This window comes from Bos grunniens, chromosome 5, assembly GCF_055505025.1.
Source record: "Bos grunniens cultivar Pamir isolate PY7600 chromosome 5, Bosgru_T2T1.0, whole genome shotgun sequence".
NCBI classification, from domain to species: domain Eukaryota; kingdom Metazoa; phylum Chordata; class Mammalia; order Artiodactyla; family Bovidae; genus Bos; species Bos grunniens.
Genome location: NC_141169.1, coordinates 43,199,432 through 43,222,345, shown reverse-complemented (window position 1 = coordinate 43,222,345; position 22,914 = coordinate 43,199,432). Strand labels below are relative to the sequence as shown.

General features: G+C 34.4%; 1 protein-coding gene across 3 annotated transcripts in view; it reads right to left on the bottom strand.

Annotated features, from left to right (window-relative positions):
• CPNE8 (copine 8) overlaps positions 1 to 22,914 on the bottom strand; it is a 272,491-nt gene that overhangs the window by 6,829 nt on the left and 242,748 nt on the right. For 2 of the 3 annotated variants that reach the window (XM_086399950.1, XM_086399952.1), the window contains exons 18-20: positions 13,222 to 13,324; positions 11,103 to 11,160; positions 6,307 to 6,380 (exon numbers count right to left, since the gene is read on the bottom strand). In XM_086399950.1, coding sequence (XP_086256076.1) covers positions 6,307 to 6,380; positions 11,103 to 11,160; positions 13,222 to 13,324 — 235 coding nt within the window. Of the gene's footprint in view, positions 1 to 6,306; positions 6,381 to 9,224; positions 9,320 to 11,102; positions 11,161 to 13,221; positions 13,325 to 22,914 lie in introns of all 3 variants that reach the window. The other variant, XM_086399951.1, reaches the window with a different exon arrangement.

Here is a 22,914-nt window from a genome sequence, read left to right as displayed (position 1 = left end):
TGTCATAACATTGTTAAAAATAAATTTATATTCACTTCAATAAAAATTTAACACATCTTACAGCATTTGCTGGAAAAGTGGAAAAAACAGATGTTTTAATTACAAATAGATCAGGAATTACATTTTTTAGATTATGGTACTACTACCTAAATTTGTTGTTCCTACTTTGCAGAGCTCCATTAGTGCTTTTCATGTCTAAGCCTTCAAGGTTATTATTCACCTTTTAATGGAAGATATGATTTAAATATATTTTTTAAGGGAATGACAGGCTGGATAGCAGCTGAATGAAGCCAGGATAAATGATACTGCATTATATTCAATGGCCAATCCATAGCATAAGCAAGTAAATGGAAAACCTTTACATATATTGATTTAGAAAATAACTCACTGAAGTTTTATAATAACAACAATAGAATCTCATCCTGCATGCTGTTTATATTATAGCCATATGAGAGTGAATCTTGAGACAATGAATATAATCACACATAAGACTGACTACAATGTCATATGCCAAGGTACGGCTGCTAGGAAACAATGATATAAAAATGCCTTCACACTGGACTATGCTAATATACTGTCAATAATAACTGATATTGATATTAATTTTTTGAGCAACTGGCAGTTGGAAGGCTTTCTGCTGAGTGATTTAGTACAATATCTATTTAGTTCTTATAAGGATATTATGAACTTACAAAGAAGAAAATAAAAACTTTAAGTTTCATTAACTTATCCCAAGATCAGATAGTTGTATGTATCAGAGATATTAATTAAATTCAAATTGATCTATTATACATTAACTACTACAGTGATATGAAAAGGGGAATAGATCTTCTTAATCTTAATTATAATTTGGCCTTTTAGGAGAGTGGATGCATTATAACAGAAAAGATTTTGCAATCAGAACTCTGTTGGCTTTTTTGGATCTACAGACTTGTGACCTAAATAATTTCTCACAAGTTGGTTAATATTCCATCTTGGGCTTCAGTGTCCTTATTTATAAACGTTAAAAGTCAAAGTGGCCAGTATTTTGAGGAAGATATAAAGCAATACGTTAATAAAGTGAAAGAATGGGGGAATTTATTCAAGAGTTCAGGTGGAGAGCTTTGTAAAAGGCTGTGTACACTGGGAAATTTCAAAATGTAGGGTTTTAGTCAGCCCAATGAGGTGGAAGAGTATTCCAGGTAAAATGACAAGAGAAAATAAGAGCAGAACTAGAGAAATGGGTGATGCAAAGACAATTAATTGTCCTATTTGCCTGGGCAAAGTGGGCATGCGTGTTTGCTTGTATTTGTGTATAGCTAAAAAGGAAGATTAAGGCAGACCATGTATTCTCTTAAATGCTATGTTTAGGTTTTAGAATCAAAGATATACAAAATACTTGTTAAATATTTTAGAATAAGAAATTTCAAGATTACACTGTAACTCTACTTCTTACTGGGCTTTCTGGGTAGCTCAGATGGTACAAACTTGCCTACAATGCAGGAGAACTGTGTTTGATCTCTGGATTGGGAAGATCTGCTGATGAAGGGAATGGCTACCCATTTCAGTGTCCCTGCATGGAGAATTCCATGGACAGAGGAGCCTGGGGGGCTGGAGTCAATGGCATCGCACATAGTTGGACACAATTGAGTGACTATCACTTTCATTTCACTACTTCTTACTAGCTATGTGAGTATGGACAAGAAAGATAAAACTTCATTTTTTCTTTTATAAAATATGGTAATCAAGTACTTGTCTCATAAGGTCAAGGTGAAGTAATGTTATAGCTCTTAGCCTGCCTAGCATATGAAGGACTTAATAAATGATTAAGTATTATTATTATATGAATAAGATGGATGCCACTTAAGATTTGACATAAAGGAAAAGGTCAGTTTTCGTTCTGATCGCAAAGAAGGGCAATGCAAAAATATGTTCTAACTACCACACAATTGCATTCATTTCGCATAGTAGGAAGGTAATGCTCAAAATCCTTCAAAGCAGGCTTCAAATAGTATGTGAACTGAAAATTTCCAGATATACAAGCTGGATTTAAAAAAGACAGAAAAACCAGAGATTGAATTGCCAACATCTGTTGGATCACAGAAAAAGTAAGGGAATTCCAGAAAAACATCTACTTCTGCTTCATTGACTATGCTAAAGCCTCTGACTGTGTGGATCACAAAAAACTATGGAAAATTCTTAAATTTGGGAATACTAGACCACCTTATCTGCCTCCTGGGAAACCTGTATGCAGGTCAAGAAGCAACAGTTAGACCTGGATACAGAACAATGGACTGGTTCCAAATTGGGAAAGGAATATGTCAAGGTTGTATAATGTCACCCTGCTTATTTAACTTACATGCAGAGTACATCATACAGAATGCCCCATTGGATAAATCACAAGCTGGAATCAAGGTTGCTGGGAAAAATATTAATAACCTCAGATATGCAGATGACACCACCCTTATGGCAGAAAGTGAAGAGGAATGAAATGAGCCTCTTAATGAAGATGAAAGAGAGTAAAAAAAGCTGGCTTAAAACTCAACATTCAGAAAACTAAGATCATGGCATCTGGTTCCATCACTTCATGGCAAATAGATGGGGAAAAAGTGGAGACAGTGACTGATTTTATTTTCTTGGGCTCCAAAATCACTGTAGATGGTGACTATAACCATGAAATTTAAAGACGCTTGGTCCTTGGAAGAAAAGTTATGACAAACCAAGACTGCATATTAAAAAAGCAGAGATATGCTTTGCCAACAAAGTTCCGTAGAGTCAAAGCTATGGTTTTTCCAGTAGTCATGTATGGATGTGAGAGTTGGACCATAAAGAAGGCTGAGCGCCGAAGAACTGATGCTTTCAAACTGTTGTGCTAGAGTAGACTCTTGAGAGTCCCTTGGATAGCAAAGAGATCAAACCAGTCAATCCTAAAGGAAATCCACCCTGAATATTCATTGGAAGGACTTATGCTGAAGCTCCAATGCACTGGCCACCTGAATCAAAGAGCCAATCATTGGAAAAGACCCTGATGCTGGGAAAGATAGGAGGCAGAAGGAGAAGGTGATGACAGAGGATGAGATGTTGGATGGCAGCATCCACTTAACGGACATGAGTTTGAGAAGTCTCTGGGAGATAGTGAAGAACAGGGAAGCCTGGTGTACTGCAGTCCATGGGGTCACAAAAAGTCTGATATGACTGAGTGACTGAACAGCAACAGCAATGGAGAAGTTGGATGCCACTTAATATTTGACATAATAATAAAAATCCCATCTACCACTCCCAACTTTCTGTGGAACTCAGCTACCTTCTACCATTTACAGTTAGGCTTTTGTTTGTCCACTTAAGAAATTTGGGATATCATTTGGAGTGTGTTAACTTGATTAGCAATGTGTAAGAAATTGAAAGTAGCAAAAAGTTAAGACAGCCTAAATAGATCTTATTTTCTGACATTATTTTAACCACCAGTGTTTACAGCATTGATTATGATGACTTAGGTATTTTCTGATGGTAGGAAGATTGACAATATTATTCTTGGTGTGTCTCTGCAACCTCAATATTATAAATATTCAAGAATATTTTTATTCTTAAAAATAACTCATTTAAAAATGTTTTAGTGAATGGTAGAACCAGGAAACCTGTAATTGTGCAATGTTCTGAGATTTTAATTAAGGTGAGAGAAAAAATGCTAATTCTTCTTGAATACAATGTGATATGTAAATGATTACCCTGCAAACTATTTTTAAAAGATAATCAGCATTTAGGAACTTTTCCATAAGATTAGAAAAGGATTCATCAAATATCTTTAAATAAATATAGACATGTAAGTCAAGATGCCATTGTCACTCAGGAGGCTACTAATTCTCTGGGAAGATCCTGTTCAGTATCTGTACCATCTCATGACTTTTTCAGTTCAGCTTTATATGGTAGAATAGCTTGAGTCAATTCCTTGAGTCTTTAGCTATATATCATCAGGTGTCTTCAAAATCTTTGGTGACCTCAGTGTCACTTTATGATGATATATTAGTCTCAAGATTCTGACTTTTAATGAGAAAATTAAAGTCCTTAAAAATGTGTTGTGTTGCTGTTGTAATGCATTTATGCATTTTATATATATATATATATATATATAGAGAGAGAGAGAGAGAGAGAGAGAGAGAGAGAAAGATGGAGTCTGGAGATAATGAAAGAAAAGCTCAAGGGAAATTTATTGACTTGTTCAAGATCAGAATGACAACATTTTAATTTCGTAGACCTGAATCCTATCTCAATATTCTGTCCAATGTAGCAAATCCAATTAGAGACAAAAGACTTTCATGATCAAGGGAACTTTTGTTTCATAAATGAAATAACTAAAAAACTTGGTTGTCACTAACGTAATATATTAGTCATCTTAAAGGAAATCTTAAAGATATGAGCAATCTTAACCACCCTCTACTGTGTGTGTGTGCTCAGTTGTGTCTGACTCTTTGCACCCCATGGACTGTAGCCTGTGGGCTCTTCTGTCCATGGAATTTTCCAGGCAAGAATACTGGAGTGGGTTGCCATTTCCTCCCCCAGGGGATTGCCCCACCCAGGGATCGAACCTACATCTCTTGTGTCTCCTGTGTTGGCATGCAGATATTTTACCACTAGCGCCACCTGGGAGGCAGCTACCTTATAAGGGAGAGAGTAATGCCAATTTCCTTTAAGCATCATTTAGATGATACTATGAAAGATGAAGTTGCCTCTTTTAACTTTGTAAAAATGCATTAAAACAGCAACATAACACATTTTAAGGGACTTCAAATTTATACTCCCTTGCAGTAATTTGATTTTAAGGAAACTGTGAACAAAATATTATGGAGAGACTTTTTAAAAAAAGTGCAGTTACCTGGATCTATAATTATGCTAACCAGGTTAAGGTGAATAAAGTGTCTAATTATAAAAACAAAACATTGTGGGATTCTTAAATAGATTACCGTATCACCATGTTCCCTTTGTCAAATGCTTTTAAACAAATTATTCACGTGTGTGTGCTTTTTAACCTAATGTGAACATTAGGTTAAAAGTTTAAATCATATTTCATTGTTTCCTTAAAAAATTGTTATACAGATGTTTCTATCGTAAAACAACTTTGCTGACTGATAAAGAACAATGCATTTGTCTTTGTCAAGACTAATCTTTTTTATTATATTCATGGATTATTTTATATTATTTTCCCTAATTTTAAAAATTATTTTTGTTGCATTTTATTGAGTGTTAAGTAATGTATTTTATATACATTAATGATTAAATCTTTACAACAATGCCAGAACACTGAAATTTAGAAAGCTCGTCCAGGTTATCACGGAGGAGAATCCAGGATTTGAACCAAATTCTATTAGATTCCAAATAGACTTTGTTAATGACTATATTATGGGTGAATATATGTTATTATTTAGGAGATAATATTGAATTCCATTATTTGCACTTTCAAAACTTAAATCATGTGCTCAAATTGTAACAGGGACTTCCATTTCCTATTTAAAAGGTGTACGTCACAGTCTTTTTTGTTTCTGACATCCTAAAAGATATAAACACTCTAAAGTATGCAGAAGTTTAATTGATTTAACTCCATTGCTTCAATCATAAACTTACTGTATTGGTTAAAATTTGGTTAAACTGATTCTTTTCTTTCTATTCCCTCCCAGAACAGACTTCAGTTAAGTATTTTTCTTGATTCTAACAGAATTATGAATCATGTGTATATATGTATATTTATAAAGAAACATATAATCTACTATTATGCTATATTTTATTATATTGTTATACAAATTATTGTTATTATATATTGCTATATTAATACATATTCTTTATATAATTTTTGTATTTATATATAATTCTAAGATCTATTTTTCTACTTTTCTAGCAATAATCTATGAGAAAAATAAAAAATTTTACATTTTTGGTTTGTTTCTACTAAGTTTAGCTAGGCTTCATATGTATCAGCTATCTTAAAATATTTTTAATCTTTATTGAGGACTAAATAATAAATAAGTATCATTAAAAGTTTATTGTGTTTCTGAATTTTAATTTTACTAAAGACTTCAATGATCTTTTCTGATAATAATAAAGTAAGAAAAGATACTTATTAACAATTCTGTTTTATATGTGGTGAACATGAAGTACAGGGGAAAGTAATTGGGTGCTTATTTTAGGCCCTGTTACTTAACATGCATCTCATAATCATCTGCCTAAATTAAACAGAACCTGAGGTTTGATTTCAATTTAAGCTGTTCATTTATAAATCAGAACTGACATGGACTCTTTATAATGAACAAAATAAATAATTTTCATCAAATGTCTTACCTGCACAATGTCTCTTTCAGCATATTTTCCTCTGGAGGAAACTCTTACATCATCTCCATCCAATTCAACCATTGCTTGAAAATAAAATAGGATAATTTATCTAATGCATTTTAGCCATTATACTCTAACAATGCAGGCAATAAGGAAATCAAGATGTATGAAGTAACAATATGTCCTATGTAGAGGCAGAAAGCTTGCTGATCCTTTCATCTCCGCAGCGATTTCTTCCCCAAAACTTAATTGAATGACAATTTTACAAATGCAGAAAGCAAGCGAAGACCTCATGTGATGCTTTGAAAAGTGAGGACAGCCTATACAGTGTAGAAGTCTTTAGGTACATCTCCCATCCTAAAAATTCTCAACTCTGGGTTACATGCTTACATAATGGATTCATCAAATGAGGCTAATTCATTCAGTTTTAATGGTTTTTTTCTGACTTAAGAAACTTGGTACTAATCATTATAGAATTTCCAATAATAATTTGAACTTTATTCTCTTTGAAATTACAACAAACTATGCAATCATATTGTCTGCAATCTTTTTGTGAATAGATTTGAGGGTTCAGGATGGGGAACACATGTATATCTGTGGTGGATTCATTTTGATATTTGGCAAAACTAATACAATTATGTAAAGTTTAAAAATAAAATAAAATTAAAAAAAAACAAAAGGCATCTTTTAGTGACTGGAAAATCATAATTTTTCTGAGGTATGATTTTTTTCATTGGTTAAAAATAATATTGACATTACATAGGTCAACTGTTATTTGGGAATGCTGTGATATAACAGGATTGATGGTATACAGTAGTGTTATGCTGCAATTGAGAACATTTTCCAGAGTTTAATGTTTTTTGGTGAGAGTTCTGTAAATAACTAATTACATGAGGAATGTTAATTTGTACTTAAAGTATAATTCTCTTACTAATAACTCATTTTGTACACACATGATATTCACCAGACTCCAGAGAGCCATTTGCAACTGTTTGCTTTTTGCCCTCTAAAAACAGTCCTCACCTTTTCACTGTTTTCTTCAGTGCTTGGATAATGCATTTCAGTTAAAGATATTTTACTGTCTTTCCTATTTTTTTTTTTTTTGATTGAGGTATAACTGAAAAATAACATATTATTTTTAGCAGTAAAATGTAATGATTCACTATTTGTGTATACTGTGAAATGATCACCATAATGAGTCTAACTGACCACACATGATCATAGATTCTTTTTCTTTTGATAAAAACTTTAAGGTCTATTCTCTTGGCCGCCTTCATATATGCAACATGGTATTAATTATACTCACCACACTGTATATTACTTCCCCATGACTTACTTATTTTATAACTAGAAGTTTGTGCCTTTTGACTTCCTTCACCTGTTTCACCCACCTCCAACCCTGGCAAGCCTCTGGCAACCATCAAACTGGTCTTTATAATGTTATGCTTTTTTTTTTTTAACAACATGTTTTTTAAGTTTTCCTTTTCTACATATTTTCAGGAATAAATATCTGGGGTGAAACATTGCCAGTACACATAATTGATAGTGAACCATCATCTAGTAATCTGCTTAGATATATAATATATGTCAATATTTAGTAAATTATATAAATTTCCATTAACAAGGCAATTAAATTATTTAAAATACAAAAAAACTTTTTTTCCTTTCCTATTTATAGGGATCTAAATAGGAAAATTCAATATACTCAAATATTTTCAATAATTAATTTCTTTTTTCTTCTAGGTTTGTTTTCAAAATTTTCATATTGCTTTGAGACATAAATGAACATTGATGGTGACATGTCATCAATCAGAGAATTTTCTCCTATATTATCTAATTTGCTAACAACTCATAATGATTACCCTACACTCACTCAAAAATAGAAAACAAAAATTAGATGATGTTCTGGGCCTCACCTTCCACAGTCCTCTACAATCTCCATTGGTCTTTGTGAGTGTTTCATTTCAGTTAAAGAAAATGGCAGTTATTCAGGCAATAATGTATTAGAATGAGATGCTATAAAAATATCACCCACTTTTCAGTATGTCCTTTGGGTTAAAAGGCTGCAGGTAGCAGAATTGGGAACTACACATTTGAGAGCAAGAAGAAAAGAAATGACATGTAAGTGGTGGAAGGGAAATGTTCACCCTTCAATTTTTCAGATCATCTGGTCCTTAAGGAGCCTGAAATCGTTAAGTCCCAGTTCCCCACCTGATCCCCTCTTTGGAAAAAAGATGTGTAAGAAACAGACCTGTATTTCTTTCTAGCCTTGGGAGACAAAATGATGTTAGAACCCCTTATATTTTCCCCCCTCTCCTAAACTTGGATCAAGGCAATTATATGGATACTACATTGACTTGTTGCATTTTAAGGGCAAAGAAATTCTGCTTTGAAAAAGTATACAGAAAGTTGAAATTTAGAAATAAGATATTTAAATTCAGAAATAAGACATTACTCATTAATCTAACAGTCAATTTATATTTCTTCTACTTTCAAAGAATAGATGGCAATATGTTGTATTTCTTGCCTATGTAAACCTCTTGGTTGAAATACATGTAGATGTTGGATTTATGTAGCTAACTGAGAAAATATTCAAGTTTTACTTCAGTCTTTTCCTACTAATTTATATACATACTATATAAACTTACTTGTGGTAGATTTGGAAGTGCCTAGAAAAAGGCTCCTCTGATAAGATAATACCAACTTGAATGTAACTCAGAAATTTTCTTCCATCAGGGTGAAAACAAAAATCAGCTGTTTCAGGACCCTAATTCCCTGTTTGTAGGCTTGCCAGAGGAAAATTTCACTTTAATTCCCAGGACAGAATTCTATGGGCAGGCAACTTCCTTATGTCTATAATCTTCACTCACTCTTCCTCTTGAGAAGAGTGATTCATAGGATAACTAAGATTGGGAGATGGAACTGACCTTGAATCTCTTTTTGGAGTATTCTATCCTCAGGTTGAAGGCAATTTCTCCCTGTGGCATGAGAAATAGGCAAGGCTCTGCTGTCCAGAGGAGGCCTTGAGATAAAGGTGAGGTCATTTAATTTTGGAGCAGAAAAGAAACAAGAAATCTGAGTTTGTGCACAGGGTAACTCAGATTCTCTAATTCTGAACTACTATTAATAAAACTTACATTTTGATTTCTATTTGAGTGACTCTTGCATATTTTTTTTTAGTTAGTTCAAGAAGTCAGAGGGGGAAATAATGAATTTTCATACCTCAAAACTCTGATAAATAATTCATGGGGAACAAAAGAATTGAGGAAAATAAATAAGTGTGGCTATTGTATGAGGGTAGTACCCAAATAGCTGTGCCTGCTGCTTTGAATAGAAATCTATGACCAGAAATATTCACCAGGAAATGTCAGTTGCTCTGTATTCACATATTATGTGTGGGAGGTTGAGGAACAAGTGACTGAGGTCTTACACCTAACAATGGTCTTCCACAGGACTCTGGGAGACGTGGGATGTACCCAGTGAAAACTGCATAATTGAGAGGCAAAAGCAAATTAGTAACTGAAAAGGAAATTATGAATTACTTTAACCTAGCAATTGGTAAAGTTTGTGAATTGTAGCCTATCACTGCTCAATGCAGATGATCAAGTACACAAAGTATTAACAAGAAAGATGTGTCTTAGTTTTCCTGACTCCAGAGAGGTAGCTCAGATTCATGCCTGATGGACAATGAAAACAGATGTAAATATTCAGAGACAGAGAAAATATTAGCAGGAGCAACAGCAGGCAGGGCTAAACTGATTTTGCTTTAGAAACTGGAAGAGTATAACGATGCAAAGTGTGACCAGCCAAGTATTGGATCAAAGGAAAGAATCTCCAAGATCAGCAATATAACTGCTGTGTTGTTTTACCTGAGACTGACAGATCTATACTGTCCGTACTGGGGAGGCACTGGTGGTTAAGCAAGAATCATCTTAGTGATGATCATATTATGATTAGTCACCTATGTGCCTAAATTAACCTGTAACATACCAAGAGTTGTTTCAAATATTTTTAAATTATTCTAATTTCTAAAGTTCCAAGCTAAATACTCTCATTATCAATGTAAAAACACATGAATCAGGTGAATATTATGTGGTTATACAGTTGCTATCTAGCATAGAGTTCTCTTAAAGGAATCCATCAGGTGACAAGAAACAGACTAACTTTAGAGTTTACCCAGATTACTAGTTACATGAACACCCATCACTAATTGGCATTTGAAGATGGCTTGAGCCAACAGAAACAGAAAACTACCCAATACGTGAATTTAGCATAATTATATAGTCTTATTAAGTTTCAGATAGTCATATCCATTTTCATTTTACTTTAGTCTTTCATATGACAGAACATAAATATTTCTAAAGATAATGTCTATCAACTAGCCAAGGTCTGAAAATCCATTATTATGCTTCACAACATAGTGGTTTATTTACTTAGGGCTCACCCTTAAAAGTTTTTAGGGAACCCAGAGTGTGTTTTGCCTTAGGAACAAAAACTCAATTTATCACTCAATATTAAGGAATATTTTGAGGTACAATTCATCTATAATAAAACAGAAAACTACATGGTTGAATTAACCTATACTAGAGAGATAATGAACTACTCAGAAGACATTCTTTTAATTTGCTCACTTCAATAGACGCTATCATGTGATATCTATGTCTGTATGTACATGGACATAGTATACAAATCCACACGCACACTCATATCCCTATATGCAAAAAAAAGAGTGATAGATATGTAAGTACATGATGAGTTACAGTTAATAAATTCCCAATTAACGCTATTGAAATTTTATTACTCACCATCAAATTCTGCTGGTCCAACACCTACTATAATTATTGACATTGGAAGTTTTGAAGCCTTCAAAGAGAATACAGAATTTGTTCACAATTAAGAAACTGAATTAGGAAAACAACTAAGAATTAGGAAGAAAATAATATCCTAAGTATTGACACTTTTTCACAGAAGTTCATTAAAATACTTTTGGACATATTTAATATTAACACAGAATAATATACTTGATTCCACTCTTATCCTTTCTGAACTCCATACATATGCTAATTCAGTTGGATTTTCTTCAGGAATGACCAGTCTTGGATAATATTATTTTTTTAAAAAACTGAGTATTTGCTTACACTTGCTATTTTCAGGCAAAATCTTCCTAAGCTGACTCTGGGTATCTTTAGTCTCTTTTTTCATGTTCTCTCTCTATTTGAAGATCTTTTTGTTACTGAAAGGTGAAAAAAGATACCATATTTGTGAAAAAGTAGTGCATGCATGCATGCTAAGTTGCTTCAGTTGTGTTTGACTCTGTGCAACCCTATGGACGGTAGCCTGCCGGCCTTCTCTGTCCGTGGGATTCTCCAGGCAAGAATACTGGAGTGGGTTGCCAGTGCCCTCTTCTAGGGGATCTTCCCAACTTAGGGATTGAACCCATGCCATTCTTGCATCGGCATGCAGGTTCTTTACCAATAGGGTCACCTGGGAAGAAAAAGTAGTACTCTATCTCATTTATAGTTATGGTTAGGAAAAGCAATTTTTATAGTAAATGTGTGACTACAATGATAATTATAGAAAGTTATTATTAGTATGATTAAATAATTTTATGCTAAGACTATGAGATCCACCAGCAGAAAGATGGAACAATATAGCAACCACATCATCAGGTCGTTGAAATATGAATAATTGTTCTTCAGTACATGTCCTATTAGTTTATTTTTTATTTTAAGTTTTTTAAAAATTTTAATATTGGCCGCCATAACACGTGTGAAGTGATATCTAACTGGGGTTTGGGTTTGCATTTTCCAAATATTAGTGATGTTGAGGCTCTTTTAGCTTGTTGATCATTTGTGTATCTTCTTTGGAGAAACGCCTTTCAAGTTTTTTTTTTAACTTTTTCTTTTGTATAGGAGTGAAAGTGAAAGTGTTAGTTGCTCAGTCATGTCTGACTCTTTGTGATCCCATGGACTGTAGACCGCCAGGCTCTTCTATCCATGGAATTCTTCAAGCAAGAATCCTGGAGTGGATTGCCATTCTCTTCTCCAGAGGATCTTCTTGACCCAGGGATCAAACCAAGATCTCTTGCATTGTGGGTAGATTCTTTACCATCTGAGCCACCAGGGAAGCCCAATATAGCCAACTAACAATGGTTTCAGGTGAACAGTGAAGGGACTCAGCCATACATATACATATATCCATTCTTTCCCAAACTTCCTTTCCATCCAGGCTCCCACATATTATGCAAGATAGTGTGCCACATAATGTGCAAGCTTTTACCTCTCTTTCATTTTGTGTTTGGTTTTGCTAAGTATATGTCTATAGAAATTTGATTTTTCCCACATGTAACTAGTTTTTCTCACACAAACAGCTAATTATATGCTAGTAATAATTATGTCATTAATATGCCATTAATAATTATGAAATATGATAAACAATCTTTCATACAACCATTTTTACTAATGTCTACTTTGTGTCAAATACTGCTCAACTTGAATATAGAAAGGTAAGTAAAACCAGATATAATTTTATAGATTGCAATCTAATAAATATAGATTTTATAGATTATAGTCTAATAAAGAAGACAATCAATTAATCATAAATGTAGCACATAATTAGAAACTAGTCCCCACCCAGTTCTATAAACATAGAAATTAGCACAGTTCTCCTGTAACTGAAATGCAAATATTAATAAATATTCTGTACAAATTATAAGACTATATACATTAAACTAATAAACACACTCATGCACATGAAGTTGATGATATTATTTATTTTTATTTATAAAAGAGTTGTCTAGATAATGCACTGGCTGCAAAGGCATTTTGTTTCACAGTTAAGTCAACTAAGAAGACTTCAGTTAATTAACCTAAGTAGCACCATGCTTTCATTTAGCCAGCCCAAGACAGAATGACTCCTACTTACATTAACTATGGACTCCTTAGTTTGAGCCATATCTGAGATAACACCATCTGTCACAATTAGGAGCACAAAATACTGGGAGCCATCCTTTACGGAAGCAGCATATCTGAAAGGCAAATAAAAGGTAAACAATACCCAAAATAAAACAGTTTCTCTCACATGATAGCTGCTAAGTATAATTAGGAATAGTCAACACATCTGTTAATCTCAAGAAAATATTTAAACATTTGTTAGGAGCCTATATTATGCAAATTCTCAAATATACAGTTTTTTTTTCCTCTGAAATAGCACACTAGAATAACAGCATGCTGCTAGAATAACAGCATACAAGATATCACACTAGAATAACAGCATACTGGATGCTGGCACACAGAAATGCTGGGAAGCCTTAGAAATTCATTCACTAATAAAAGGTGAGCTGGAAGGTATGTTACCACAGAGGAATGGCTATGGCTTTTGGAAATAGACATCTTGTCTAAGCAACATATAATGTGTATGATCTTCTGCATAAATTGCATAAGCTACCTAAACTTTATTTTCTTATCTTTAAAATCAAGATAATGCAACTTTCTATTGTTAATAAAGAAATTTCATGTATGGTAGTAAATATTTATACCATTTACACTGGTAGATTTTTATGTATGTTAAATTATATAAATGATTATTCTTGTTTTGGAACTAAATAGCAGTGATGATTGCATAACACTGTGAAAATGCTAAATGTCATTGAACTGTAAACTTTAAAATGGTTGGTTTTATGTCATGTGAGTTTCACCTTAATTAAAAAAATGCAATGGAAGAAAAGAAATACTTTTTGACAAAGCTATAGTTCTAGGTCTTTAATACATGTTAAGTTGGTGATATAAAAAACAAAGACAAAAATTAGGCATGTAATGAGAACATATTCTAGTACTTATCTTCTGTACTCTACTGCAGAATTCTCACCAAATAATACTAGAAATAAACAGGAGAATTTTACTACTATATTTTCTCTTTTTTTCCATTTTGTTCTCCCATTCTGAGTATCTTGATGATATTCTCAATAGAATATGTTTTATGACTTTTAGTACATAACTAGTATAATGGTCATATCTAGTAATGAAGAAGCATTATGGTATGAGTAATGAAGAAGCTCATAGAGGACAGTTTATAAAAAATCATCAAGTAAATCACAGAAAAATTATTTCAATGAAATATCTGCTAATTATCAATGAAAATCAGTACCTGATGGACTCTATAGTAATAAAGTTTGAATACATTGCGGACAAACCAATGGCCTAATAGATCAGGGCAAAATTTATTTCTTGTAAAGCAGAATTAATAACTATATGAACAAGAAACACTACAACTTTGCCACAGACAAGAGAAACTAATAATTACACATCTGTTAATAAAATGTATGGTAATTTTATAGACTTATGAAGAGAATACAATCTAAGTGACAGTTTCATACACTATGGAACCAGTTCTACAACATATAGTCAAAAATGCTCCCACAATGTTGAACAACTAATCTTGGCACTAAGACATTTGTATTAATGTGACCGTAACATAAGCAATGGAAAATCCAAAGTATGAACCTACTCTCCTACTTTATATTAAAATTTTTTTTCTTAAGAAATAGGATAATGTCCCTTAGGAGTTAATTAAAAAAAAAATTTAAGTACTCATTATTTTTAAAAAGCATTTTTTACTGACTATTCCTCAAAAACATAAGGTTTATATTTCATGTGATTAACAGGAGGAAGCTCTATACAGTAGCAAAAACAAGAATGGGAGCTGACTGTGGCTCAGATCATGAACTCCTTACTGCAAAATTCAGGCTTAGATTGAAGAAAGTAGGGAAAATCACTAGGCCATTCAGGAATGACTTAACTCAAATCCCTTATTATACGGTAGAGGTAACAAATAGATACAAAGGATTAGATCTGGTAGACAGAATCCCTGAAGAACTATGGATGGAGGTTCATAACTATACAGGAGGTGGTGACCAAAAGCACTGAAAAGAAAAAGAAATGCAAGAAGGCAAAGTGATTGTCTGAGGAGGTTTTACAATAGCTGAGAAAAGAAGAGAAACAAAAGGCAAGTGAGAAAGGGAAAGATATACCCAGCTGAATGCAGAGTTCCAAAGAATAGCAAGGAGAGATGAGAAAGCCTTCTTACATGAACAATGCAAAGAAATAGAAGAAAACAACAGAATGAAAAAGACTAGAGATCTCTTCAAGAAAATTGGTGATATCAAGGGGATATTTCATGCAAGGATGGGCATGATAAAGGACAGAAACAGTAATCACCTAACAGAGCAAAAGAGATTAAGAAGAGGTGGCAAGAATACACAGAACTATATAAGAAAGGTCTTAATGACCTTTAAGGTCATCATGGTTATCTGGTGATAAACCATGATGGTGTGGTCACTCACATAGAGCCAGACATCCTGAAGTGTGAAGTCAAGTGGGCCTTAGGAAGCATTACTGCAAACAAAGCTAGTGGAGATGATGGTATTCCAGCAAGCTATTTTAAATCCCAAAAGGTGATGCTGTTAAAGTGCTGCACTCAGTATGTCAGTAAATTTGGAAAACTCAGCAGTGGCCAAAGAATTGGAAAAGGTCAGTTTTCATTCCAATCCCAAAGAAGGGAAATGAAAAAAAAAATGTTCAAACTACCATACTATTGGGCTCATTTCATATACTAGCAAGGTGATGCTCAAAATCTTTCAAGCAGGCTTCAATAGTATGTGAACCAAGAACTTCTAGGTGTATAAGTTTGACTTAGAAAAGGCAGAGGAAACAGAGATCAAATTGCCAACTTTCACTGGATCATAAAGAAACCAAGAGAATTTCAGAAAAACATCTGCTTCTGCTTCATTGACTATGCTAAAGCCTTCAACTGTGTGGAGCACAACAAACTGTGGAAAATTCTTAAAGAGATGAGAATACCAGACCACTTTACCTGTGTCCTGAGAAACCTGTGTGCAGGTCAAGAAGCAACAGTCAGAACCAAACACGAAACAATAGACTGATTTAAAATTAGAAAAGAAGTGCAATAAAGCTGTATATTGTCACCCTGCTTATTTAACTTATATGCAGTGTACATCATGAGAAATGCAGGGCTAGATGAAGGACAAGCTGGAATCAAAATTGCAGGGAGAAATATCAACAACCTCAGATGTGCAGATGATACCACTCTAATGCAGAAAGTGAAAAAGAAAGAGACTGTTGAAGAGGGTAAAAGTTGATAGTGAAGAAGTTGGCTTAAAAATCAACATTCAAAAAAGAAAGATCACAACATCTGGTCCCATTACTTCATTGCAAATAGAAGGGGAAAAAGTGGGAACAATGACATATTTTCTTTTCTTGGGCTCCAAAATTACTGTGGGCAGTGACTGCAGTCATCAAATTAAAAGATACTTACTACTTGGAAGAAAAGCTATCACAAACCTAGACAACATATTGAAAAGCAGAGACATCATTGCCAACAAGGTCCATATAGTCAAAGGTGTGGTTTTTCCAGTAATCCTGTACAGATATGAGAGTTGGACCATAAAGAAGGCCAACTGCTGAAGAATTGATACTTTTGAATTGTGGTGCTGGATAACCCTCTTGAGAGTCCCCTGGACTGCAAGGAAATATATTTATTAGAAGGACTGATGCTGAAGCTGAAGTTCCAATTCTTTGGCCACCTGATGCTAAGAGCTGACTCATTGAAAAACACCCTGATACTGGCAGGAGGAGGAGGGTCAAAGGATGAGATGGTTGGATAGCATCACTGACTCAAAGGGCATGAGTCTGAGCAAACTCTGGGAAACAGTGAAGGATAGGGAAGCCTGGCACCCTGAAGTCTATGGGGTCTCAAAGAGTGGGACGTGAGTTAGCGACTGAACAACAGTAACAATAAATTGTAGAGAGAGATGCTTCTATGAGTTCAACAACAGTATGGCTTTTATGATTTTCATACCAAATTATGCTTTAAAAATGGCGAGATGGATTATAAAAAATTGAGTATTATGTAATATAAATATTACTCTAGGTGGCTTAATTGATCTCTTTTTGGTGGGGGGGTATTGTTTACCTTTTGAAAATTAATTTTCACTGGAGTGTAGTTGATTTACAAGGTTGTGTTAGTTTCTTTCTGCTGTACAGCAAGATGAATCAGTTATACATATATTCACTATTTTGTGGATTATTTCCCCATGTAAGACATTGAAGAGTATGGAGTAGAGTTCCCTGTGTTATACAGTAGGAAATCGCAACCCACTCCAGTGTTCTTGCCTGGAGAATCCCAGGGACGGTGGAGCCTGGTGGGCTGCTGTCTATGGGGTTGCACAGAGTCGGACATGACTGAAGTGATTTAGCAGCAGCAGCAGCATTACAAGTTATCTACATTATATATAGTAGTATGTAGGTATTAATCCAGATATCCCAATTTATCCTTCCCTCACCTTTCCCCCTTGGCAAACATAAATGTGTTTTCTACATTTGTGACTATTTCTATTTTTTTTAAAAATAAGTCCACTTGTACTATTTTCTATTTCTAGATTCCACATATAAGCAATATCCTACAATATTTGTCTTTCTCTGTCTGATTTACTTCACTCAGTTTGACAATCTCTAGGTCCATCCATGTTGCTGCAAATGGCATTATTTCATTCTTTTTCGTGATTAATATCCCATTATACATATGTACCAAATCTTCTTTATCCATTTCTCCATCAATGGATATTTTGGTTCCTACCACGTCCTGGCTACAATGAACACTGGGATGCAGTTATTTTTTTGAACTACAGATTTCTTGGATTATATGCTCCTGAGTGTGATTGCTGGATCACATTGGTGATGGACAGGGAAGCCTGGCATGCTGCAGTCCATGGGGTCACAAAGAGTTGGATACGACTGAGTGACAGAACTGATTACTATTTTCAGGTTTTTAAAGGAACCTCTATACTGTTTTCCTTGGAAGGAAAGTTATGACCAACCTAGACAGCATATTAAAAAGCAGAGACATCCCTTTGTCAACAAAGGTACGTCTAGTCAAGGCTATGGTTTTTCCAGTGGTCATGTATGGATGTGAGAGCTGGACTATAAAGAAAGCTGAGTGCCAAAGAATTGATGCTTTTGAACTGTGGTATTGGAGAAGACTCTCGAGAGTCCCTTGGACTGCAAGGAGATCCAACCAGTCCATCCTAAAGGAGATTAGTCCTTGGTGTTCATTGGGAGGACTGATGTTAAAGCTGAAACTCCAATACTTTGGGCATATGATGTGAAGAGCTGACTCATTTGCAAAGATCCTGATGCTGGGAAAGATTGAGGGCAGGAGGAGAAGGGGACAGCAGAGGATGAGAGGATTGGATGGCATCACTGACTCAATGGACATGGGTTTGGGTGGACTCCGAGAGTTAGTGATGGCCAGGGAGGCCTGGCGTGCTGCGGTTCATCGGGTTGCAGAGTCAGACACGACTGAGTGACTGAACTGAACTGATACTGTTCTGCATACTGGCTATACCAATTTACATTCCCACCAACAGGGTAGGAGGGTTCCCTTTTCTCCACACTCTATTTAGCATTTATTGTTTGTAGATTTTTTTTTTGATGATGACATTCTGACTTATGTGAGGTGATACCTCATGGTAGTTTGACTTGAATTTATCTAATAATTACAGATGTTAAACATCTTTTCATGTAAGTTTTGGTCATCTGTAGGACTTCTTTGGAGAAATGTCTTTAGATCTTTTGCTCAATTAAAAAAATTTTTTTTTGTATTGAGCTGCATGAGTTGTTTATATATTTCTGAGATTAATCCTTGGTCAGTTGTTTCTTTTGAAAATATTTAATCCATTCTGTGGGGTTGTCTTTTCATTTTAAGGTTTGCTTCACCGTGCAAAAACTTTTAAGTTTAACTGGGTCCTATTCATTTATTTTGGTTTTTATTTTCATTCCTCTGGGAGGTGGATCAAAAAATCTGTCTGCAATATGTCAAAGAGTGCTCTGCCTATGTTTTCCCTAAGAGATTTATGATATCCAGTCTTATATTTAGGTCTTTAATCCTTTTTTAATTTCTTTTTTTATATAGTGTTAGAGAATGTTCTAATTTCATTGTTTTGCATGTAGCTGTCCAGTTTTCCATTGGACAGCACCACTTATTGAAGAGACTCTTCTCCAGTGGATTTTCTTGCCTCCTTTGTCATAGATTAGTTGACCATAGGTGCATGGGTGTATCTATGGACTTTCTATTCTGTTTCACTGATCTATATTTCTGTTTTTGTGCTAGTACCATATGTCTTGATTATTGTAGCTTTCTAGTTTAATCTGAAGTCAAGAAGCCGTATTCCCTCAGCTCTATCTTTCTCAATATTGTTTTGATTTTTAGAGATATTTTGTGTTCCCAAACAGTTGTAAATGTTTTTGTTCTAATTCTGTGAAAAATGCTATTGCTAATTTGGCAGGAGTTGAATCTATAGATTACTCTGGGGTAATATAGTCATTTTGATGACACTGATCCTTCCAATCCAAGTACATGGTATAGTGCTCCATCTGTTTGTGTCATCTTTTAATTTCTTTCTTCAGTATCTTATAGTTTTCTGAGCATAGGTCCTTCAATAGGTTTATTCTGAGGTATTTTATTCTTTTTGATGTGATGGTAAATAGGATTGTTTCCTTAATCTCTCTTTCTGATCTTTCATTGCTAGTGTATAGAAATACAAGGCATTTCCATGCATAAATTCTGTATCCTGCAACTGCATCAAATTCATTGATGAGCTTTGGTAGCTTTTTGATAACAGCTTTAGGATTTTCTATGTATAGTATCATGTCATCTGCAAACAGTGACAGTTTTAATTCTTATTTTCCAATTTGGATTTCTTTCATTTCTTTTTCTTATATGATTGTTTTGGCTAGGACTTCCAAAACTATGTTTAATAAAAGTGGCAAGATGGACACCCTCGTCTTGTTCCTGATCTTAGAGGAAATGCTTTCCATTTGTCACTGTTGAGAATGATGTTTACTGTGGGTTTGTCATACATGGCCTTTATTATGTTGAGATATGTTCCCTATGGTTTTCCCAGTGATCATGTACAGTTGTGACAGAAGGTCCAAAGAATTGATGCCTTTGAATTGTGGTGCCGGATAAGACTCCTGAGAGCCCCTTGGACAGCAAGGAGATCAAACCAGTCAGTCTTAAGGGAAACCCTGAATACTTGTTGGAAGGACTGATGCTGAAGCTGAAACACCAGTATTTTGGTCATCTGATGCAAACAGCTGGCTCATTGGAAAAGTTCCTGATGCAGGGAAAGATGAGAGCAGATGGAGAAGAGGGTGTCAAGAGGATGAGATGACTGGATGGCACTGATGAAATGGACATGAACTTGGCAAACTTTGGGAGATGATGAGAAGCAGAGAGGCCTAGTGTGGTGTAGCACATGGGGTTGCAAAGTGTCAGACATGACTGGGTGACTAAACAGCAGCAACAACTTGTTCTCTGTATGCTCACTTTCTGGAGAGTTTTTATAAAAAACTACTGTTGAATTTTGTTAGAAGTTTTTTCTGAGTATCTACTGAGATAATCATATTGATTTGATTTTTCATTTTGTTCATGTGGTGTTATCACATTGATTTGTGCATATTGAAGAATTCTTGCATCTCTGGATAAATTCCACTTGATCATGGTGAATGATCCTTTTAATGTGTTGTTGGATTTGGTTTGCTAGTATTTTGTTGAATATTTTTGCATCTATGTTCATCAGTGATACTGTCCTATAATTTTCTTTTTTGTAATATCTTTGTATGATTTTGGTATTAGGGAGATGGTGAGCACACAACTTAGGAGTGTTCCTTCCTCTGCAATTTTTTGGGAAAAGATTGAGAAGGATAGGTGTTAATGCTTCTCCAAATATGTAATATTAGTAGAATTTGACTGTGAAGCCATCTGGTCCTAGACTTGTGTTTGCTGCAAGTTTTCTAAGCACAGTTTCATTTTCAGTATTTGTGACTGGTATGTTTATATTTTCTGTTCCTTCTTGGTTTAGTGTGGAAGGTTGTAACTTTGTCCATTTCTTGTATGTTGTCCATTTTATTGGCATATAGTTGCTTGTAGCGGTTTCTTATGATTTCTTTGTATTTCTGTGGTATTGGTTATGTTCCTTTTTCATTTCTAATTGTATTGATTTGAGTTCTCTTCCTCTTTTCTTGATTAGTCTGGCTGAAGTTTATCAAATTTTACCTTTTCAAAGAACCAGTTTTCAGTTTCACTGATCTTTGCTGTTGTTTCTTCTGTCTCTATTTCTGTTCTTTATTATTTCTTTGCTTCTACTAACTTTAGGTTTTGGTTTTTCTTCTTTTTTAGTTGTTTTATGTGTAAGGTTAGGTTCTTAATTTGACATTTTTTCTTGTTTCCTGAGGTAAGTTTGTACGGATTTAAACTCTAACTTTCTTTTACTCACCATTTGCATGGAAAATCTTTTTATCCCTTCGCTTTCAGTCTGTATGTGTCCCTAGGTCTGAAGTGGGTCTCTTGTAGACACCATAATATGGGTCTTGTTATTGCATCTATTCAACCAGTCTTTTGATTGGAGGCTTTAATCTGTTTAAGGTGTCTATCCATATGTATGTTCCTATTGCCATTTTCTTAATTATCTTGGATTTTTTAAAAACTTTTTTGTATTGGAGTATAGCCAGTTAACAAACAATGTTGTGATAGTTTTAGGTGAACAGCAAAGGGACTCAGCCATACATGTATTTCTTCCCTTATTTTTTCGTTTTCTTCTCTTGTGGTTTGATGACTATCTTTAGTGTTGTGGTTGGGATACATTTCTTGGGAGTGTGTGTATCTACTGTAGATTTTGGTTTGCTGTTTCTGTGAGGTTTTGATATAGTAGTCTATATATGTTCAAGGTTGCTTTAAGTTACTGGTGTTCTTCTTGCCTTGAGAAGTTCCTTTAGCATTTGTTGAAAGCTGGTTTGGTGGTTCTGAATTCTCTTAGTTTTGGCTTCTCTGTAAAGCTTTTGATTTCTCCACTGAATCAAAATGAGAGCCTTTCTGCATAAGAGTATTCTTGGTTGTAAGTTCTTCTTTTTCATCACTTGAATTATATCATGCCACTCCGTTTTGACCCGTAGAGTTTCTGGTGATATATAAGTTGATAACCTCTTGTGAATTCCCTTTTATGTTATTTATTGCTTTTCTCTTTTTACTTTCAACATATTTTCCTTGTCTGTAATTTTTATCAGTTTTATTAATATGTATCTTGGCATGTTCCTCCTTGGAATTGTCCTGTATGGGACTCCCTGTGACTTCTTCACTTCAGTGTTTCCTTTCTCATGTTAGGGAATTTTTCACCTACAATATCTTCAAATGTTTTCTGACTCTTTCTCTTCTCCTTCTGGGACCTCTATAATACAAATGAGACCCCAAGGCCACTGTGACTGTCCTCATTTCTTTTCATTCCTTTTTCTTTTTTTTATTGAAGTATAATTGACTTACAGTGTTGTGCCAGTCTCTGCTGCACAGCAAAGTGACTCTGTTATACACATTTAAACATTATTTTCTGTATTCTTTTTCAGTATGGTTTACACAGACTACTGAGTATAGTTCCTTGCACTATATATTAGGACCTTGTTTTTTATACATTCTTTTTTTAAAAATTCTGTTCTGAGGTAGTGATTTCCGCTACTCCATCTTCCAGCTCACTTACTTGTTATGCTCCCT